Source organism: Monodelphis domestica, chromosome 2 (assembly GCF_027887165.1).
Source record: "Monodelphis domestica isolate mMonDom1 chromosome 2, mMonDom1.pri, whole genome shotgun sequence".
Lineage (NCBI taxonomy): Eukaryota > Metazoa > Chordata > Mammalia > Didelphimorphia > Didelphidae > Monodelphis > Monodelphis domestica.
This window is the reverse complement of record NC_077228.1, coordinates 145,724,865-145,744,590: the sequence shown is the minus strand read 5'-3', so window position 1 is coordinate 145,744,590 and position 19,726 is coordinate 145,724,865. Positions and strand designations below refer to the sequence as shown.

Here is a 19,726-nt window from a genome sequence, read left to right as displayed (position 1 = left end):
AAAGATGAATTATAAATAAAGAAGAGTCTCTTTAATTTGGTGGGTAGATTCTAGCAATCTCCAACAGAAAATCTTATCTCATTCTCTTTGTTTCTATGTAATATCTTAGTCACTAGCTCTCTTTCTTACATTCCAGGCTCACTAATGAAACACATACAAATCAGAAATTGTTATGGTTGGCTACTCCATTATTTTATTCTGGCCTTCAATACTAGCTGAACAGAGATTTAACCAAACTTTAAGGAATGGATAGACTTTGGATTTAACATAAATTCTCCTATACAATTTCTGGTAAATCATAATCTGGTATCAGTTCATCTAAATGGAAAGCAAGTTCAACAATGACTGAACTTAATAAAGACATCCTCTGGTCTCAGGATGCTCTTCAGGCTATGATGGGTAGTCATCATCAACAGTAGGGGGCAATAGATGAGTTCCAGTAGTTACCAAAACATCCATCACCCTATCTGACTTCGTATCCACTCCATACTCACAAAAAATCTCAAATGGAAGCACCCAAGCTGATTCCTGTGCCTGCACATAGCTTTACCACTCACTTCTCAAGTAAGGGCAAGGGGAAGACAATGCTTTCTTTTTAAGGCATTGTCCCTCTTTAGAGTGGATGGAAAATTAGAAAAAAGAAACCTGAATGATTCTGTGCCAGCCTGAAGGCTTTATCTCAGCTTCTCTGAATCTTTCAATCTAATGATGTAAATGTGCTCTATAGAGAAAAATAGAAAAAGTAATAAATAACCATCTATTCATTCAATACTGATGAGCAAAAGCTTTTCTAGTAGGCTGAATTTTTTCATGTTCCTTCAAAAATAACTTGGTCAGAACTGATTTGCATTTCAACTTAGAGAAATGGAGTAGAACCATTTCCCTCTCACCTGCATCAGTTTCTAAAAGAGAAAATAGAATCCAGATGGTACTATGTAGTTTTTAAAAGCAAAATAAGATTTTTGATTTATATATTTTTTCTTTTGATTTATTTTCATGTGGTTTTCTTTACTTGTTAACTTTCATACATTTTCTTGAGCTCAAAAAAGGGTTTCATTATATAATTATATTTTCTGAATTTGCTTCCTTGGGAAAGAAGCAGGTATGCAAAATGTCCTTCCACAAACTGGAAACTCTAACACTTATTTTTTACACAGAAATGTAAAGTTTGGGGATTTTTGTTTTTTCCCTATGAACAAAAATAAAAGTTGAGCAATCCTGATTTTCCTCTGGTTCTGGCTTTATTCTTCAGAGTTCCTTTATTTTCCTTATTTTTAGTCAACAGTGGTACCTTCAAGGAAGCAAAATCTGTAGGTGCATAATGACAATGAAGCCCACAGAAAACTGAAAAATTCACATATTTAACATGGTTTTTTTTTTGTTTGAATCCCTTATTATTGAATTCTGCTTATTTTTCACTCCCATGGAATGCAAAATTCATTTTTGGCATCATACTGACACCTTCCCAAGGATAGAGAGTGGGGAAAGAAGAAGAGAGAAGAAAGTCAACTGGTTTAAGTTTCAAATAATATGTCACAATCAATCAGTCATTGTTTGGACATTTACTGCCTTCCCAATATTGGTCTAAGTGCTACTAGATATGCATTAGAAGAATAAGATACTATTTTTGGCTTCAGGAAACATATCATTACATCCTATGGTGTGGTACATCTTCTATATTTGAAATTATTTGAAAACAGTACCAAATACAATAAAACTTTCAACTAGAAAGGACCAATAAAAAAGTTTAGGAAAGAAGAAAGTTGATTAGAGGAAACATCGTTAGACTAGATAACCTTAAAAATCCTTTCCAACTCTTATGCCATGATCCTTTACTACTGAGAGGCCCCGAGCCTTGAAGAATGGGCAGAATTCAGTCAGGGAGAGGAAAGAGCAAAGTGCATATTCCACACCAAAATTCTTCCAGACACATGGGAAAGTATTTATGAAATGTATTTGGCTGTGGGGGGCACAATAGTGGGGGTGAAAGAAAGGGACAAGGAGTTGGGAAAAATAAAAACTGCAAAGTTCAGAAAATGGGTTTCGGGTCAGAAAAGTCCTACCTCTCTATATAGATTTTTTTGTTTTTTTGTTTGTTTGTTTGTTTTCATGAAGTCCTAACCACTGGAGCTAAAAGCATTTATAAGAACATGTTGGGGGCTCTGAAAAATGTTGTTTAGTTAGTTTCATTCTGTCATCCAATCTAGCTTGGAATAGCATGGAATCCTGTCACTTTTCTCATTGTTCCTTTCTGAGTCTGGTACCATGTTAGAAGCTGCACCAATGTAAATAATGTGAAAGTCAGTTGTACCTATCTCCTGAATTCTATAAATTCTATAAATTTATGTAAATTTATAAATTTAAAAATTATAATTCTATAAATGAATTCTATAATTTCTATAAGTCACTTGTAGATATTGTTTTTTCAGGTAATTAAAAAACCTCCAGACTAATTTATTGCTACTCTTGTTTTTTATTATTTACAGCATCACCATTTAGCATTAGATTAGCATTAGGGAAATGAGACTTGGGGAGGAATTTTATTTTACCTTTGGTTAATTTTAGTTAAGAAAGAATGAATCAACTTTCTTTTTATTTTAGTTGTATATGAAAGTTGGAGGGATGATATCTTGGGATTCTTTAAAACCTTGTGAATTTATGTATATAACAAAGTATCCAACCAGATGTAAAAATCATTTATGTATGCTCTCTGAACAGGAAGGAATATCTGAATTCTTCCCATTCATTGAAATTCTTTCTGACATACTAAAATAACATTTCTCAGTTCTGTTGCATTGAAAAAATAAACAATCAGCACATCAGACACCAGGGGTACAGTGCAGAGTAATAAAAAGTGCCTTGATTTTAAGCAAGGCAATAAGAAAATTCTTTTTTTTTATTCCTAGCATAGCAGAACTGAGTTATTTAAATATTAACCACAGTCTAAGTTAATTCAGATTTTCACTTTACAATGCATCATGTACTTACTAATTAGCTCTATCAGTAATTCTTTAGAGTTGTCAATATTCCTTTAATTTGGAATTTTATGTACTTAAGGTGGGTCAATTCTGTCATAATTTTGGATTCTCTACTTCCAGTCCAGAGCAATCACCAATGTGTTGAGCCCTAAAAACTTTAACCTGTGTAAAAGTTGTCTTCCATGTCCTCCCAACTTCCCTTTCTTTGCTCTCTGTTATTACTCAAAATGTCAAGTGCTCTCATGTTGCTCCCTAACTACTCTGGTCCTCCTACTTCATTCTTGAACTAGGCACATCCTTGTTCCCATGAGGGGTGCCTTAAATTCCTCGGAAATAAAAATTCTGGCTATCTTGGGGTCCTACCTCTTAACTAGCTATTTCAAAGGATGTGGCATTAGGAAATAAGAGTTTTAATCATTAAGAGGCCATATAATCTCTCTGGGGCTCAATTCTTCGTAAAGTGAGGTAGTTAGATTAAAATGATCTCCAAGATTCATTCTAGCTCTGAGATTCTGATTCTATGACAATAATATGTCATAGAATAACATGTCAAAAAAACCAAAATCATATCAAAGTAAGAATGACAGAGCAAACTGAATTTTAAAACAATATCTAGCATTAAACATACCTCAACCTAAATGAATGATTCTCTAATCATAAGATTACAGAACCTGTCTTTGTTAAGCACTTGAGGAAAATACAGGGGTAGAGGGGACAGCCTTGAGGTTTTATAAGATCCCTTGAATTACAACATAGAATATTGAATGTTCTATTGACTTTGTACTAGTTCAAAGTATGTGTGAGGGAGCAGGGGAGCCCAGAAATTTTCTTAGTCCCACCCTCTAAGATATTCACTTATAAAATATTCTTTATTTTTATTAGTCAATTTCCACCGAATATTACTTTTTAATGAATGTATCTTTGTGTATTGTATGTAGGATTTACTCTATTTGTGGTATAACTATAAATTAATGTCACTTTTTTGCTTTCAAATAAATGTGTGCATACGTGTGTGTGTGTGTGTGTGTGTGTGTGTGTGTGTGTGTGTGTAATGTTATCTCATTCAAAGTAACTCCTTTGAGAAGCTTTTGTATGATACTTAATGCTGGTAAATATTTTTCACTTTTGGAAATAGCCCAAAGCCATTCAGAGATGAATCTTTTGTTGGGCTTAATGACCAAAGTGGACCTTCCTGTTATGGGTCAAAACCAACATATGAGTCTAAAAGATTAATATGACTAATTTTCTTGTGTTGGTGTCTCTGTTGCTAAATGTGGAAAACATTGCAAAGAATTCCAAAGTTTTTTATTTGTTTTTTAATAATAATAGTACACTTGGGCCATAGAGGGAGTTTCCATACCTGGAAGTTTCTTATGTCAGGGAAATCACAGGTCCTGAATTTATTTCCTTTGTGGAATTGTATGAGGGTATGTAGAGTTCAGGAGGTTTCTGAAGCAACTGAATAGGATGATCTGATTTAGTTCAATGCAGCAAACATTTATTAGGTGAATTTACTCTGCAAGGAAAGGCACTAGCCACTAAGTGAATATACACTGACTTTATGATTAGTTTCTTGTTATGATTGGTTATATCCTCTTTTTGTGGAAACACTGCTAAATTCTAAAAAAGAAGAGTTTGACTTTAACAATATCAAATCTTAATAACATAAATAACAAAAATTATATATTTAGGTTGAAGACTTTAAAAGAAATAGCACTGTGTTTATTGATTATCTAACTATTTAAATTGAAAAATTGAATGATTGTTCGGAAGCATATTTGTATATTCTTCTTCTTTTTTTTTTTTAAACCCTTGCCTTCTGTCTTGGAGTCAATACTGTGTATTGGCTCCAAGGCAGAAGAGTGGTAAGGACTAGGCAATGGGGGATAAGTGACTTGCCCAGGGTCACACAGCTGGGAAGTGTCTGAGGCCAGATTTGAACCTAGGACCTCCCATCTCTAGGACTGGCTCTCAATCCACTGAGCTACCAAGCTGCCCTCTGTATATTCTTCTTAAGGGAACCTTTCACATTTCTTTTTTTTTTCTTTTAGTATATTCTTTCTATAAGTAGAGAAAGTCTGAACAAGGACCTGTTGACGGGTAAGTCTAGCATCTTTATACAACCAAACCTTATTTGCTTTTTTGCAATGTTATGTTACCATGATGTTTGAGACTGATATAGCAACCTTAACATTTAAACTATAGTTTGTCTGGTTGCCTGATTTTTTGTATCCATAGCACTTAGTAAGTACATAATCAGTGCTTAGTTAAATGCTCTTTAACTGATAATTTTCTACTATACACTGATTATACAATGCAGACAATCTAAAATATCAAGTTATATTATCATGAATTTAAAGCCTTCCAGGCAATGGAAATGTTCACAACAGATAACTAGGATAAATAACTATGTAAAAATTTGAATTATTATTTACTTAGAAGTACTTATTCAAATGACATCTTATAATATGATCTAGCTGATTCTTATTTTTTTTAATTTTTTTTTAAAAAACCCTTACCTTCTGTCTTAGAACCAATTTGGTTCTAAGGCAGAAGAGTGGTAAGGGAGAGGTAATGGGATTTAAGTGACTTGGTCACACAGCTGGAAAGTGTCTGAGGCCAGATTTGAATCTCGGACCTCCCGTCTCTAGACCTGGCTGCCTGAGCTATCCACTGAGCTACCTAGCTGCCCCCTGATTCTTATTTTCATTGTGTCATTTATGTCAGGTATATGAGACTTAAACAAATAAGTCTGAATTTTAAAAAATTTTAATATGAAATGTGCAAAAAGAAGATAAGTTTATACACGAAGTTTTAATATCAGAATGATACTGGGAAACAGGAAATAATGTCAACTAAGAATGATGTTAAACCAATAGACTTCAATATTGTAAATGAATCACTTAGCCAGGTTAAAAAATAAATTAAACCCTCATCTTTTCTTGAATTAGGTAAAGAGAATTTAAATTACATCTCCATATGTTTTTCTATTTGTTCCTTAGCTGTTGAAAAACACCCCACTGCAAAGATGCACTTTGGACACAAGTTGTTGAACTGTAAACCTGAAGAAGGTGTAATCACTCTCCTTGGGTAATTAATCACAGTCATCAGTCTCCATAAAGGACTAGGGAGGTGAAATATCAGGAAGTATGGAATTATTGTTTGATTAATCTTTTTTAAAAGGCTTCAATATTTATCTAGGGAAATGTTCATTTAAAATATGCTTCCTTCTTTTAAGAGGCAAAATTTTACAGCTTGAAGGAATCTTTGAGGCTTTCAAGTGTACTTTTAAATTAAATGAAATTTTCATTCTCTGTCTGAATGATCAATATCATGTTTATACAATCTCAATTATCTAATTAATTTAGCTTTCCCTTAAAATCCTCTGGGATAAGAATGAACTGTAAAAATAGGGAAAATATATGAGATTAGACAAATCCACTGACCTTATTGAGTTTTCAGCCTCCTTGATCTATGTAAATTCAAAACTAGTGATCAATCTTTCTTAAAATACTATCTCCCTCTGCCATGCAATTTTTGTACTCTAACAGTTATGACAACAACAATAACAATAGTAATAGCTGCTGTTTGTATAGCAATTTGATGTTTCTGTAGTGCTTTACAAATATAACCTCATTCAATCTGGACAACAAACAAGCCCTTTAGATAGGTACTCCAAGTGTTCTTGTATTTATTTTATAATGAGGAAGCCAGAGTTCATAAGCAGACAACATTTGCTGAATTAAACTCAAGTTTTCCTTTATCCAGGTCCAATAGTCTCTTTTCTATACTGTCATTTTTGTGCCTAATTCTTGAGCTATTCTGTATATTTTCTTCGCTGGTTATATTTCCTCCTCCTATCATTTAACATAGCCTCATCCTTTACTCTGGCCCTCTTTCTCCTCACCTCTAGTCAATTAACAAATTCTACCCAGAATTTCTTCTTTATGTTTCTCCTTCCTGTCCCTTCCTTTTAATTTCCATTGCAATTAACCTAGGGCTTGTCCTTATCACCTCACACCTTTTTCTAATCCATCCTTCTTGATAGATTCATTTTTCTAAATACCATTTTGTATTTGTATATAGTACCAACTCCTACACCTTAATCTTCCATTTCATACAGGATAAAGACATTTAAAGTCCACTATGGTCCAACCCTTGCCTGCCTTGCCAACCTTATTTTCTATAACTTTGCTTAATGACCTACATGCTTTAGTCATATCAATGGGACACTATTCCCTGATTATATGAATTCCTACTTCCAAGTCTTTTTTTCTGCTATCTTGATTGCTATTCATGCCGTTTTCCTTAATTTTTATATTCTACCTTATCTTAAAGGCCTAACTCAGGTCCCATCTCTTCCATGAGACAACTCATGACCCTCATTTATTTTTCTGTATTTTAAACATCTAAAACTCAGCACTGTGATATATATGTGTGTGTGTGTGTGTGTGTGTGTGTGTGTGTGTGTATGTATGTGTGACAAGGAAATCACTTTAAAAGACTGATATATATTAAATTAAGGTCGCCAAGGAATTCAGCTATGTAATTCCTAAATGAAAACTCAAGTCAGCAGTCAACCTTTTATGGAGTTTAATTACAAACAGCAGGAAGAAAGGTATTAGAGATAGAGAGAGAGAGGGAGAGAGAAAGGGGAGAGAAGGGAATAGGGCTTAAATACCCCTTCTGTTTAGGCTGGGCCAAAAGGCCCAAGCCCTTAGATAGCTGAAGCAAAGAAAAGAGATCAGTCCCTATCACTCACGTGACCAAAATGGAGAAACAGTCTCAGGGGCCTCCACCTCCAGCTTCCTTCAGAGCCAGCCTTCTCAGAGCAACACCTCTCAGAGCAAAACCTCTCCAACCACCCACCAGTCCTCAGACCCTGCTATCTTTAAGGAAACCATCCAAGTTCCCTCCCCTCGGTTTTCACATCTACCAATCATTGTCCATGTCTTCCCTGTGCCAATGGTGGCTCTACCTTAACCCAGGACCGTCCAGAGGTCTGTGGCTTTGCACATGTCTGTTGAAGGTCATATTCTCAAATAATTAAATCTTGATCCTTTGCTGCAGCCCTTCCTAAATCCTGTTACCCTGAGTAGGGTGGAGATTGGAATAATTAAATTTTGATCTATGCTGCAGCCCTTCCTAAATCCTGTTAGGACTGAGTAGGGTGGAGATTGGAATAATTAAATTTTGATCTATGCTGCAGCCCTTTCCATTGTTCAGCAAAAGGTTTCTGTCCTAAAGTAATCTTAAGAAGGGAGGAGGAGGAACCTCCCTTGCCAATGGGGTTCACATTCCAATGGTGAAATTTCCAACATTCACAAGTCTAAGAAATTTTAAGGTTTACATATGTATGTATATAGTGAATGAGCAATCAATTTTTCTTGAGTATCAGAATGATCATAGGATTATATATTTAAAACTAGAAACCTTAATCAACACTTAGTACAAATCCTTCATTTTATAGAAAAATAATGAGGTCACTTGCTCAAGGTCAGTCAGGTAGTAAGTAGCAGTCCCTTACCTTCAGTCTTGGAATCAATACTGTGTATTGGTTCCAAGGCAGAAGAGTGATAAAGGCTAGGCAATGGGGGTTAAGTGACTTGCCCAGGGTCACATAGCTGGGAAGTGTCTGAGGCCAGATTTGAACCTAGGACCTCCTATTTCTAGGTCTGGCTCTCAACCCATTGACTTACCCAGCTTCCCCCAGTAGCAGAACTCTTATTTAACTCAGATCCCCTGACTCCAAAAACATTACTCTTTCCAGTGAACAATATCATGGATTGCTCTTTTTCAATTAAAAAACTTTGATATCTTTTTATAATGTCATGTACTTTCCCAATATGTCCTTTCCCTTTCCCCTTATAGAAAGCTATTCTTTATAAGAAGGAATAATATTTTTTTAATTCACTAAAACCAAATAATGACATTGTATGCAAAATGCCACATCCATAATCCTCCCACTCTACAAAGAAGGAAGAGTTGCCTTCTCCTGTCTTTTCTTTGGGACCAGGCTTGACCACTCTAATTTCACATCATTCCATTTCATTTGCTATTTGGTGGCTTATTTCCATTTACATTCTTGTAGTCATTTTGTATATGATTTTCCTTGTTCTCATTTCACTTTCTATTAATTCACGTGGTCCCTCACACTTCTCCCTGTTCATCATATCCTTTTCTTAAAGGACTAGAATGTTCCCTTATATTCCTGTACCACAATTTACTTCTTTATATTCTGTAAGGTATATATTTTGTTTGTAGTTTTTAGCCACTACAGAAATGTTTCCATCAATATTTGGGCATATACAGAGTCATTTTATTCATTTTTGATCTACCTGGGGTTTATGCCTAGCAATATAATCTCTTTGACAAAGAATGCTGACATTTACTTACCTCCTTAGCACAATTCCAAATTCCAAATGGCTTTCCAAAATGTTTGTACCAAATCATAATTCCTACCAACAGTGCATTAGTGTGGATCGCACTTAACAATAATAAAAACACCAGCAATAATAGCTAGCACTTATATAGCAGTACTTTAAGGTTTTTTGAATGCTTTACATGTTAACAAATGATCTCATTTGATCCTCACAACAAAAGATGATATTATTATTCCCATTTTAGAGCTGAGGAAACTGAGGCAAAGAAAAGTGGCATGCCCAAGGTAACACAGCTAGTATCTGAAGCAAGTTTTGAACTCAGATCTTTCTGAATCCATGAAAATTCATGGCACATTTGAAGAAGTTCACTGAGTGACAGTACTAAAATCTCTGGGCAACTCTGTTACACTGAAGAGGCATACATTTCTGTTCTAATCATTATGCCTAAAGATGAACTCTACTTGTTTTCACAGATCTAATCAGGTCCCTGTAGAAGTTACTTGTGACCTTATTGTAGGATGTGATGGAGCCTATTCAACAGTCAGAGCACAGTTCATGAAGCGGGCTAGGTTCAACTACAGTCAACAGTATATTCCTCATGGATATATGGAACTGACTATTCCACCTAAGAATGGGGAGGTAAGGAGAATCTCCTCCCGCCTCATTAAAATTTCTGCTTTATCTATTTTTTAAACTGCCCTTTAAAAAAGATGTACTATAAAGTGGTATCCATTACTTTCAGAAAACTTGACCACTAGACCATGAAAGAAAGAAAGGGCCAAAGTTCTTCACATCATGACTCTGGCTAGTTAAACATTAGGTTAAAAAGGTAAGTAGCAAGTTTGGAATTAGTGGAAGGATGTTTCTTCTCCCATCTTCCTCTTGGCTTAAAAATATTTTTAGCATACAGGAAACATTTTTATGGTGTCATAAGCAAATAAAACCAGCAAGTTATAATGAAATAAACTGTCAGCCAACAGAACAGTAATACTGGTTCTTAGGAAGAACTAGCAAATAGCATTGCCAAGATACTTGCATTTTACTGGAAGATCTTTTGTCTGTCATGCACTGATTTAATCCAGCCTGACAATCAGAACATTTGTTAGATCACCGGTTTGTTAATTCATAACCAGATGGAACTTTGGAGTTCATTTAGTAATTGGCAGTCTCGGGAATCAAAGCCAAGTCCTCTGATTAGATATGCTTATATTACTACCATACCATGAAGGGATAATACTACTATGTATCAGTCAGCAACCTTAGTTACATCTAAAGCCTAAACAAATTATTTATGCATTTTGAACAAGTTTGGAAAATGTATTCTGTTGCATTTGTATGTTATTTTGTTATTGTGTAACAGAGGTTTTAAGCCTTCAGTGTAACAACATGCCTTGATATTTCAAGGGTTCATCTTTCTTAGAGTCTTTAGAGAAGGCAGCTGGGTAGTTCAGTGGATTGAGAGCCAGGCCTAGAGATGGGAGGTCCTAGGTTCAAATCTGGACTCAGACACTTCCTAGCTATGTGACCCTGGTCAAGTCATTTAACCCCCATTGCCTAGCCCTTACCACTCTTCTGCCTTGGAACCAATACACAGTATTGATTCTAAGAAGGAAGGTAAGAACTAAAAAAAAAAGTCGTCAAATACTAGATGTCCACTCATTAGATAAGTTGTACTATGAATTCTTTTGGCACTTCCCATCAATTGTCAACCAGTAGACATAATAAACTTAAAGCAAAAGCATTTGCCAAAATGGTAGAATAAGAACAGTAACTTTGAAACATCCCTCCTTATAAATCTGAAGCACACACAAACAGCATCAGAAAGAAAAGTTCATACAAATTAAAAATACAATTGGAGTGAAGATTGCACCCCAGAAACACATATGTCAAAAGAAACATATTATTCTATTACCACAAGGACAATGTACTTTGTGCCCTATTGAAGACTTCTAGAAGCTTCCAGATGGGCCCAGTGTCTGCTGAGAAGATGACAGAGAGTCAAGCCATTCTGTTTAAGAAATAACACAACTTTGGTTACATTATCAGGGAAACAATTGTGCCACATGGAGAATGAGTTTAATAGAGGTGTTTCCTTAATGCTTGAGTAAATTTATGTGGTTTTTCCCATTTCAGTATGCCATGGAACCTAATTATCTACACATATGGCCTAGAAACACTTTCATGATGATTGCACTTCCTAACCAGGTAGAGTATACTACACCATTATTCACTTTTGTATATGTACTCTGTTTGCTTCTCTATTTACTGTTGTCTATGGTTAATTTTTTAAAAGCTTTTATTTATTTAATAATGACTAAATATTTTCCATGAATGTGCTCTATCTATGAGGAAAAATTTGAAGGATTCAGGATTGGTTCAAAGGAAAGAGTTTCTTATAACTGTAAGGGTTAAAATGGGAGTTTTGACAAAATAAGAGGGCAACTTTTAATAATTTAAGTTTTAACAAAAATATAGTAAAGTTGTAAATTAATATTGTCCCTTTAAGCCAGAGAAAAGAATACTTCTAGCAGCTTTTAACAATTAACAATTTAGTTTAATTAAAATAGAGATAGTAAAAGAATATAGTAAAATGAATATAGTAAAGGAGAGAAATATAGGAAAGAGGTACAGAAAGAAAATTTCCTATTGTTATCCTATAGCTAACAATAACTAATTATAATTACTACTAAAACTGTCTCTGTCTTCTCAGGACAGGTTCTTCTGCCTGGCACAACATAGGCCAAATCCAACCTACTCTATCTATAAATGATTCACTAACTATCTAACTCCCTAAAATAATAGCCACCACTCACTCACTCCTTCAATCAGTTTTCTACAGCCTCCTGTCAGTAGCCAACTGCCAGCAGATCCTTGCCTCAGAGACAGACCTGCTGTCTAGAGATCCTAGAGGCAAAAAGCCCCTCAACTGCCAGTAGCTGCTTCCTTTTCTACTCACTAACCAACTGTCCCCCCTAACTTCTTGTCAGAGGGCTGCCTAATTCCTCTCCTCAGTCCTAGTCTCCCTGGTAATGGAAGCTTCGGCTCTGGCTCACTGACTCCTCAGTTCTGATCCACTGAGAAATCCTGCTCTCTAGCCTCTTAAGGAGACAGAGGGAGAGATTAAGAAAATGCCTTTAATGTAACTTTTCCTGAGTGCATTCTTGAAGAAAGTCAGGGAACTTATGAGGCAGAGGTTAGGAGGGTGAACATTCCAAACATCCAGGACTGCCAGCTCAAATGTGTTATCCTTTTCATTAAAATATAAACTCCTTGGGGGCAGCTGGGTGGCTCAGTGATTTGAGAGTCAGGCCTAGAGATGGGACTCCTAGGTTCAAATATGGCCTCAGACACTTCCCAGCTGTGTGACCCTGGGCAAGTCACTTAACCCCCATTGCCTAGCCCTTACCACTCTTCTGCCTTGGAACCAATATACAGTATTAATTTCAAGATGGAAGGTAAAGGTTTAACAAAAAAGAATGTAAGCTCCTTGAGGGCATGGAAGTGTTATTTTTCAGCTAGGTGTCCTTAGAGCCTAGCACAATGTTTAAACATAGTATTTGCCTAGTGAATGTTTGTCAAAATGAATTTGAATACTGATGAAGATAATGTTATTTAATATATGAAAATGAACTGATATATATTAAGTGATTGTGAAGTCTCCAAGAAAGCTGGAGAATTTCTTCTACTTATTAGTACTTTTCCTTCCTTCTGTCTGCTGTAATTTAGCTCAACAACTGGGCCACCATATCTTATGTGTTTGTTATATGCAAGGCACTATACTAGGCACTAGAAAAATAAAAACATCACAATTACTGGTATTCATATAGGTTTTATAAATTATATTTCATTTAGTCCATACAGTAATCCTATGAATTAATAGTATCATTAGAATTTTACAGAGGAGAAAACTGAGATTCATAGAAGTTGAATGGCTTACACATAGTGACACAACTAGTATCAGGGACAAGTTTTAAACCTAGGTGTCTAGTGTCTCCAAATTCACATCTTTTCCACTATTCCCTTACTGGTTCCTCTGCTATTTGACAATTTTCATTCTTCATTAATATTTCCAGTGTATTGATTGGAATCTTGAACCCTTGGGACTACATTTCCCACAATCCCCTTTTCCTTTTCTTATACATGTGTCATTGTTAATTTGGTATTCGGTTCTCATTTCTTCCACACTTGCTCTCACACACACACCCCCCAAGCTTTCTTTGGCTTGGACCAGCATGGAGGAAAGGAGCAGCTTTCTTTCTCTGGAGTTACTTTCCCTTTGATCTAAGTTGATTTTAATAAATAGCACTAAAGTAATACTTGAAGTATCAGATATTAATTTTAATCTTTACACCAGGAAAGATGAGAGAGAAAGGACAAAGGAGAGGAAACTCAGTCCAAGACTGTTGGCTGACATTCTGGATAGTCACATGCATACCTGAGAGAAACTATTGGCTTTCACAGTATGGAGTTAAGGGACAGAATATTCAACCCAACTTGGGCCTGTGGGAACAGTTCTTGGACTCCTTTTATACTTCGGGTACAGGAGTGAGGATAAACTGATGAGGTTTTCCTCTACAAGTCATATATTAGGCTTCAAACCATATGGCTGGACTTCCTCTTGGACATTAACATGTCTAACCAAGGCTATCTCTTCATTTTCCATATTCCTGTTCCCTTTGATATGTGAGGTACCCTTTTTCTTTTTGCAGAACAAATCCTTTACCTGTACTTTGTTCATGCCCTTTGAAGATTTTGAAAAACTCACTACAGGTAGTGATGTGCTGGATTTCTTCCAGAAGCACTTCCCAGATTCCATCCCTCTAATGGGAGAGTAAGTTTCATTATCCACTGCTATACATTCTGGTTCATGATCTTGGGTTGTCCAGAATCAAGTAAGGGAGTTTATATTCTTTTCTCTTTTGGTTTAGATTGGTTATACAGTCACCAAGAGCTGAACTTGGCATTAGTACACAAAGCTGAGCAAATGCTTTATTTTTATAAAGAAATCTGTATAATCTCTAGTCTTTTCCCTCAAACTCCCCACCACCATCACCACCACCAAAAAACAAACAAACAAACAAAAAAAAAACTCCAGGAAAGGCTTTTTGCATGTGTTTTTTGTGGGGTATGAGATTTCTCTGAACCTTAGTTACTTCATTTGTGAAATATGGAGAATAGTATTTGCACTGTCCTTAAAGATGTGCGATAAAGCTGGTAATTTGTAAACCTCAAAGCATTCTAGAAATGTGAATTACTGCCCTTCTTTCATGGAAATACCTATATTGAAATACTGCAATATCTAAATTGAGTTTACCAGGACATATTAATGAATTTGAAAAAATGCATCACAGGGAAATACAAAAGCTAAATATGGTTACTCAACTTTAGCCTAAAGATATTTGCATTGCAACAGACATGGCAAACACTTGGTCTAGGCAATTAGAAACATAGGATCACATGATGCCAGAGCTGCGCAGACCTTTCCTTCTTTGCCTTTCCTGTTTCTTCAATGGCACACCTAGGTATGTTTTAATATGCCATAGCCAGTAGACTTGAACATAATAAAGTGAGTTTCACCATGATGTAAATTCTGCTACTTATTGCTAATCTATATATGTTGTGAATTTTGTCCCCCAAAGAGAAGCACTGAAACGAGATTACTTTCTGCTGCCAGCCCAGCCCATGATAGCTGTCAAGTGCTCAACATTCCACATTGGTTCCCAGTGTGTACTCATGGGAGATGCGGCACATGCTATTGTACCCTTTTTTGGACAAGGCATGAATGCGGTGAGTTCCCATTGCTAAGCAAGTTACTGAAGACATTATTTCAACCAAATATCCCAATTACTTGATGTCAAAGGCTCTGTTCATATGATCTCCAAGAACTAGTTAATTAGTAAAAGAATCCCTCAACGGGGTCATTTGGCTGATCAGGTCAGTTGATTAAGTGAAAACAATTGAACTGATAATCCACAGACATGTCAGGGGTGGAATTGATAGGAGGTGTCATAGTTTTTGGTTCAGTGAGAAAAAGAATGCACATATTAGAAATTTTAAATTGATCTTTTTCAGGAACACAAGGCCATATATACATACATATGTATATTCACAAATAGCATGAATGTTACATATATTTTATATATGTATATATGTGTATATATTTATTCATATATTTCATAGGCTCCATATCCTACATGGCAAACCCAAGGAAATAATTTACTTCATATATGACAGTATTAAATAAAAGTACTATACTGTTAAAACCTGAATAATGATGTCTCTTTTGAAAATTCAGTGTTCTTATAAGTAGTTTACTGGAAGGAATTAAAGGTCTTCAAGATTGTCAACGAACACAAAATAAATGATAAAATGAAACACAAGTGAAATCATGATGGTTTCCCAAAAATAGCTGCTATAGACAAACGAAGAAAGGGAGAGAAAATGGAGCCTAAATTATGAATTCACTAACAGAGATTACAAAAAGGGGTAAAGATAAGAAACTTAAAAAGAATAAGCCTGTAAAGGAAAAATGTTTGATACATGTTAGTATAGTATCTCTATAGATATATTTATAATCTATTGTATCTACTATATATGCTGGGTTTCTTGTATATGTAGTATTCTTTCTGGAAGCCAGGGACTATAGCACCTAAAACATTATTATTCTACAAATATTGGACAAAATGATATTGAGGCAGTATAATACAATGGAAAGAATATCAGACTTGGGAGTCAGGATTCCCTGGTATTAGCCATGTGGTTAGCGGGCAAGTCACTTAATGCCTCTGAACCCCAGTTTTTCACTATAATACAGGGATATCATACTCATATCACCTACTTCACTGGTTTGTCATGAGAAAAGTACTTTTTGACCCTTAAATCCCTTTTAAAATATGGCGTTTTAATAATAATTAGTACTACTGAAATAATCATGGTCTGCCCAAATGTACCTGAGATCATGAAGTGTTTATATAGATTAGTCAGTCCATTAGCTTTGATGATGGGGAGATAATTTAATATTCAAAGCTGTAAACAGTTGGTAAGCATAGGCAATTCTTTTTGTGATTCTCTTTTAGAAGACTTTATTGTTTAAATGGAAAGATGAGTATTTATACTTCTATTACTCTGGTCAGTAAACCATGTGAAACTGGTTTAGTCACTGCTGTTCACTGGGTTCCAAACATACTTCTTGCTTTCCATACAAAAGTTACATAAGACAAGAACCCAGACATGAAAGAACTTAAAGGAAATGACACCCAGAAACACTTAACAATAATATATAATTTTACATAACAGATTCTTTAGAAGTTCAAGATAAAGTGCTATATGAGGTGCTGGGGGAAAGTTATTACTGTACTGACAAGGGAGGAGCTTCATGGGAGAAGTGGGATTTAAACTGGGATTTAAAGGCATTCAGTAGTCAAGAAAGGAGATGGAGTATATTCTAGGCAATAGGTCAGAGTGAAGAAAGGCAATGAGGAAAGTGGGAATATGGTATTTTCCTGAGGCAGAGATTAGCAGTTTGGCTAAAGGGCAAAGGCATAAAGGGGAGCAATATGAAATAAGACTGGAAGGGAAGGGTAGTGCCAGAGTGTGAAGGACTTTAAATGTTAAGTAAACCTTTATAAATAAAATAAATAATAAATAATACTGTTGAACAGCCAAATGAAATATACCTAAGGAACATTAGTCAGGAATTGGTATGGAGCCAGTAAGAATGGATTGGAGAGTGGTGAAAGTGAACATGGGAATAATTCTAATGATCTATAACAATAACTTAAAATGGATAGTAATAAAGCTTTGTACCTTAGTGGTGGCAGTGGAATTTGAGAAGGAATGTACCTGATTGACATCTGCAGATAAAATTGATCCAGTAATCAGTTAAATCCAGTAAATCAGTTAAAGATGCAGGCTTGGAGCCAGAAAATGTAAAATGTTTACACATATATTTCCAAATATATATATATATATATATATATATACATATATATTTACACATATATACAAGTTAAAATATGGGAATGAATAAAATTGACAAGAGAAAGCATAAAGAGAAAAAAGAGGACCAAAAGCAGAACTTAAGAGAGCATTCTTTTGGGGATCAGACAAGAAAGTGATGAAAAAGACAGATGTGCTTTGTTTCTGAAGCCCAAGGAAAAGAAAGTATGTAGAAAGACAGAGGTAGCCCTAAAGTATCACAAACTACAGAAAGGGCAAGGATGAAGACTAAGGAAATAAAAAGCCAGGAAGATTTAGTGGTTACTAATGACCCTTGAAAGAGTAACTTCTGTTCAATGGTGGAATAGAAGCCAGAATGCAAAGAAAGAACTGAGAAAAAGGTAAGTGGTGAGGAGGTGAAGCCATTGTATAGAAATAACTTTTTCCAAGAAATCTGAAAATGAATAGCAGGAGAAAATATAGAATGTGAATTGCATGTGATAGAAAGGATAGGTAGGGTTTTGTTGTTGTTGTTGTTGCTGTTTGTTCGGCTGTTTTTTAGGGATATCTAGATATGTTTGAAGGAAATAGAGAAAGATCAAAGATGCACGAGAGACTGGCCAGAACAAGGTGCTAGAGATAGAGGAAATTAGATCAAGGACAGAGGTAGAGGCCTTAGTGAGGAAGAATAGGATTAGTTCTTCGTTTATGACCAGAAGTAAAAGGGAATGTTTTCTTGCAAAGATATTGGAATGGTTTGCCATTTCCTTCTCCAGCTCATTTTACCAATGAGGAAACTGAGCAAACTGGGTTAAGTGACTTGTCCAGGGTCACACACCTAGTAAGTGAGACCATATTTAAACACAGGAAACTGAGGTTTCCTGATTCCAGGCTTAGTACTCTGCCCACTGTGCCATTAACCTACCCTAATGGTAGATTAACTTTAACTCCCACTTCTATTTAAATAAGAATTATAACAGAAAGTATTGCAATTATAATAGTTTAGAATCTCTTTTAAAATTCTGCCCTTATTTTGGTAATTATAAATATAACTTCATCAATCAAAATCATAGTTTTCAAACAAGAATTCTCAGAAATCATCTAACCCTATCTCCTCATTTTAAGAGGAGGCCCAGAGAAATTACATGGTTCACCAAAGGTTACAGTTATTAAGTACTTAAGAGAGGAACTGAATCCAAGTTAGATTCCAAATCTAAGGCTTTCACTGCACCAAGCACTGGTTAGCTTATGATAGGATCATATATTTAGTGCTGGAAGGGACTTTACAGGCTCTCTATTCCAAATCCTGTATTTTACAAAACTGAGACAAAGAGAAGTTAAGGGTCACATAACTCTTAAACTGGAGTGTTCTGGAGGCAGCTCTAACCACCTTGTGAGAGAACCAATTGTTAAATGTTCTGTGTAAGCATTTATAAGTTGGACATCAGACTACAAATTAGGGGTTGATACATTATTTTGTTAGTTTCTAGAAAAAAATAATGGAAAAATGTTAATCAGGCTGATTAAACTTTAATTTTTTTTTTCTGGAGAGCTGGTTATTAAACATTTACCATCAAATGCCAGCTATTAAATGTCTAAGGCAAAATTTGAATTCAGGTCATATTTTTTCTGATAATATTTGAATAGTTGCAGTTAGAAACAGCAGAGCAAGATGATTGACCGAAGAGGGTTTTATATGATTTAAATTCACTTGTTAAAAAGGGTATGCATGTTTAAGAACCTAGTAAGCTTTAATTTTGGGTTATTTACTAACTTGGAATGATCTCTTTTCAGGGCTTTGAAGACTGTTTGGTATTTGATGAATTAATGGATAAATTCCATAATGACTTAAGTAAGTAAATCCCCTTTATGGAGGTTAGTAACGAGAGTAAAAACAATACCATTTAATCATTCTATGTAAAGTGATTTTTGCTATACAAGGTTGATTTTTGCTTTATTAAGATGACTTTAGAACCTAATCCCTAATAAGATGATCTTTATTGTTAATCATTGCTTTTCCTCTATAAATCTTTTATAAATAGCAAATATGCTTCAATATTGTAACAGATCAAGTCTATCACCCTTTAGTATGAATGCACTATTAGGACTGTTATCCTAGGATCCCTTTAAAGTGAAAATACCCCCTCACCTCATTTTCTTCTCTGAAATTCACAACATATCAGGGCTGGCCCTAGGGTAAACTAGCCTCAGAAGGGTACTTAACATGACTGACCTAGTTAGGCCCAACAATAGACTCCCCTACATTCTTCAATCCAACAATTCTCAAACTTTTTAGTCTCAGCACTTCTTTACCCCCTAAAAAATTATTGAGGATTCTGCTCCCTTCCAAAAGTTTTTGTTTATATGGGCTTTACCTATCAATATCTATCATATACAATTTAAAATATCAGTATTATTATAAAAATA

At 35.2% G+C, this 19,726-nt stretch overlaps 1 protein-coding gene across 5 annotated transcripts in view; it reads left to right on the top strand.

Moving 5' to 3' along the window:
- The window catches only part of KMO (kynurenine 3-monooxygenase), a 48,471-nt gene that overhangs the window by 16,333 nt on the left and 12,412 nt on the right, over positions 1–19,726 (top strand). For all 5 annotated transcript variants that reach the window (XM_007481556.3, XM_056816076.1, XM_056816075.1 and 2 more), the window contains 7 exons: positions 5,030–5,078; positions 5,981–6,068; positions 9,835–10,000; positions 11,495–11,566; positions 14,071–14,192; positions 15,001–15,148; positions 19,094–19,151. In XM_007481556.3, the coding sequence (XP_007481618.1) occupies positions 5,030–5,078; positions 5,981–6,068; positions 9,835–10,000; positions 11,495–11,566; positions 14,071–14,192; positions 15,001–15,148; positions 19,094–19,151 (703 nt within the window). The remainder of the gene's footprint in view (positions 1–5,029; positions 5,079–5,980; positions 6,069–9,834; positions 10,001–11,494; positions 11,567–14,070; positions 14,193–15,000; positions 15,149–19,093; positions 19,152–19,726) is intronic.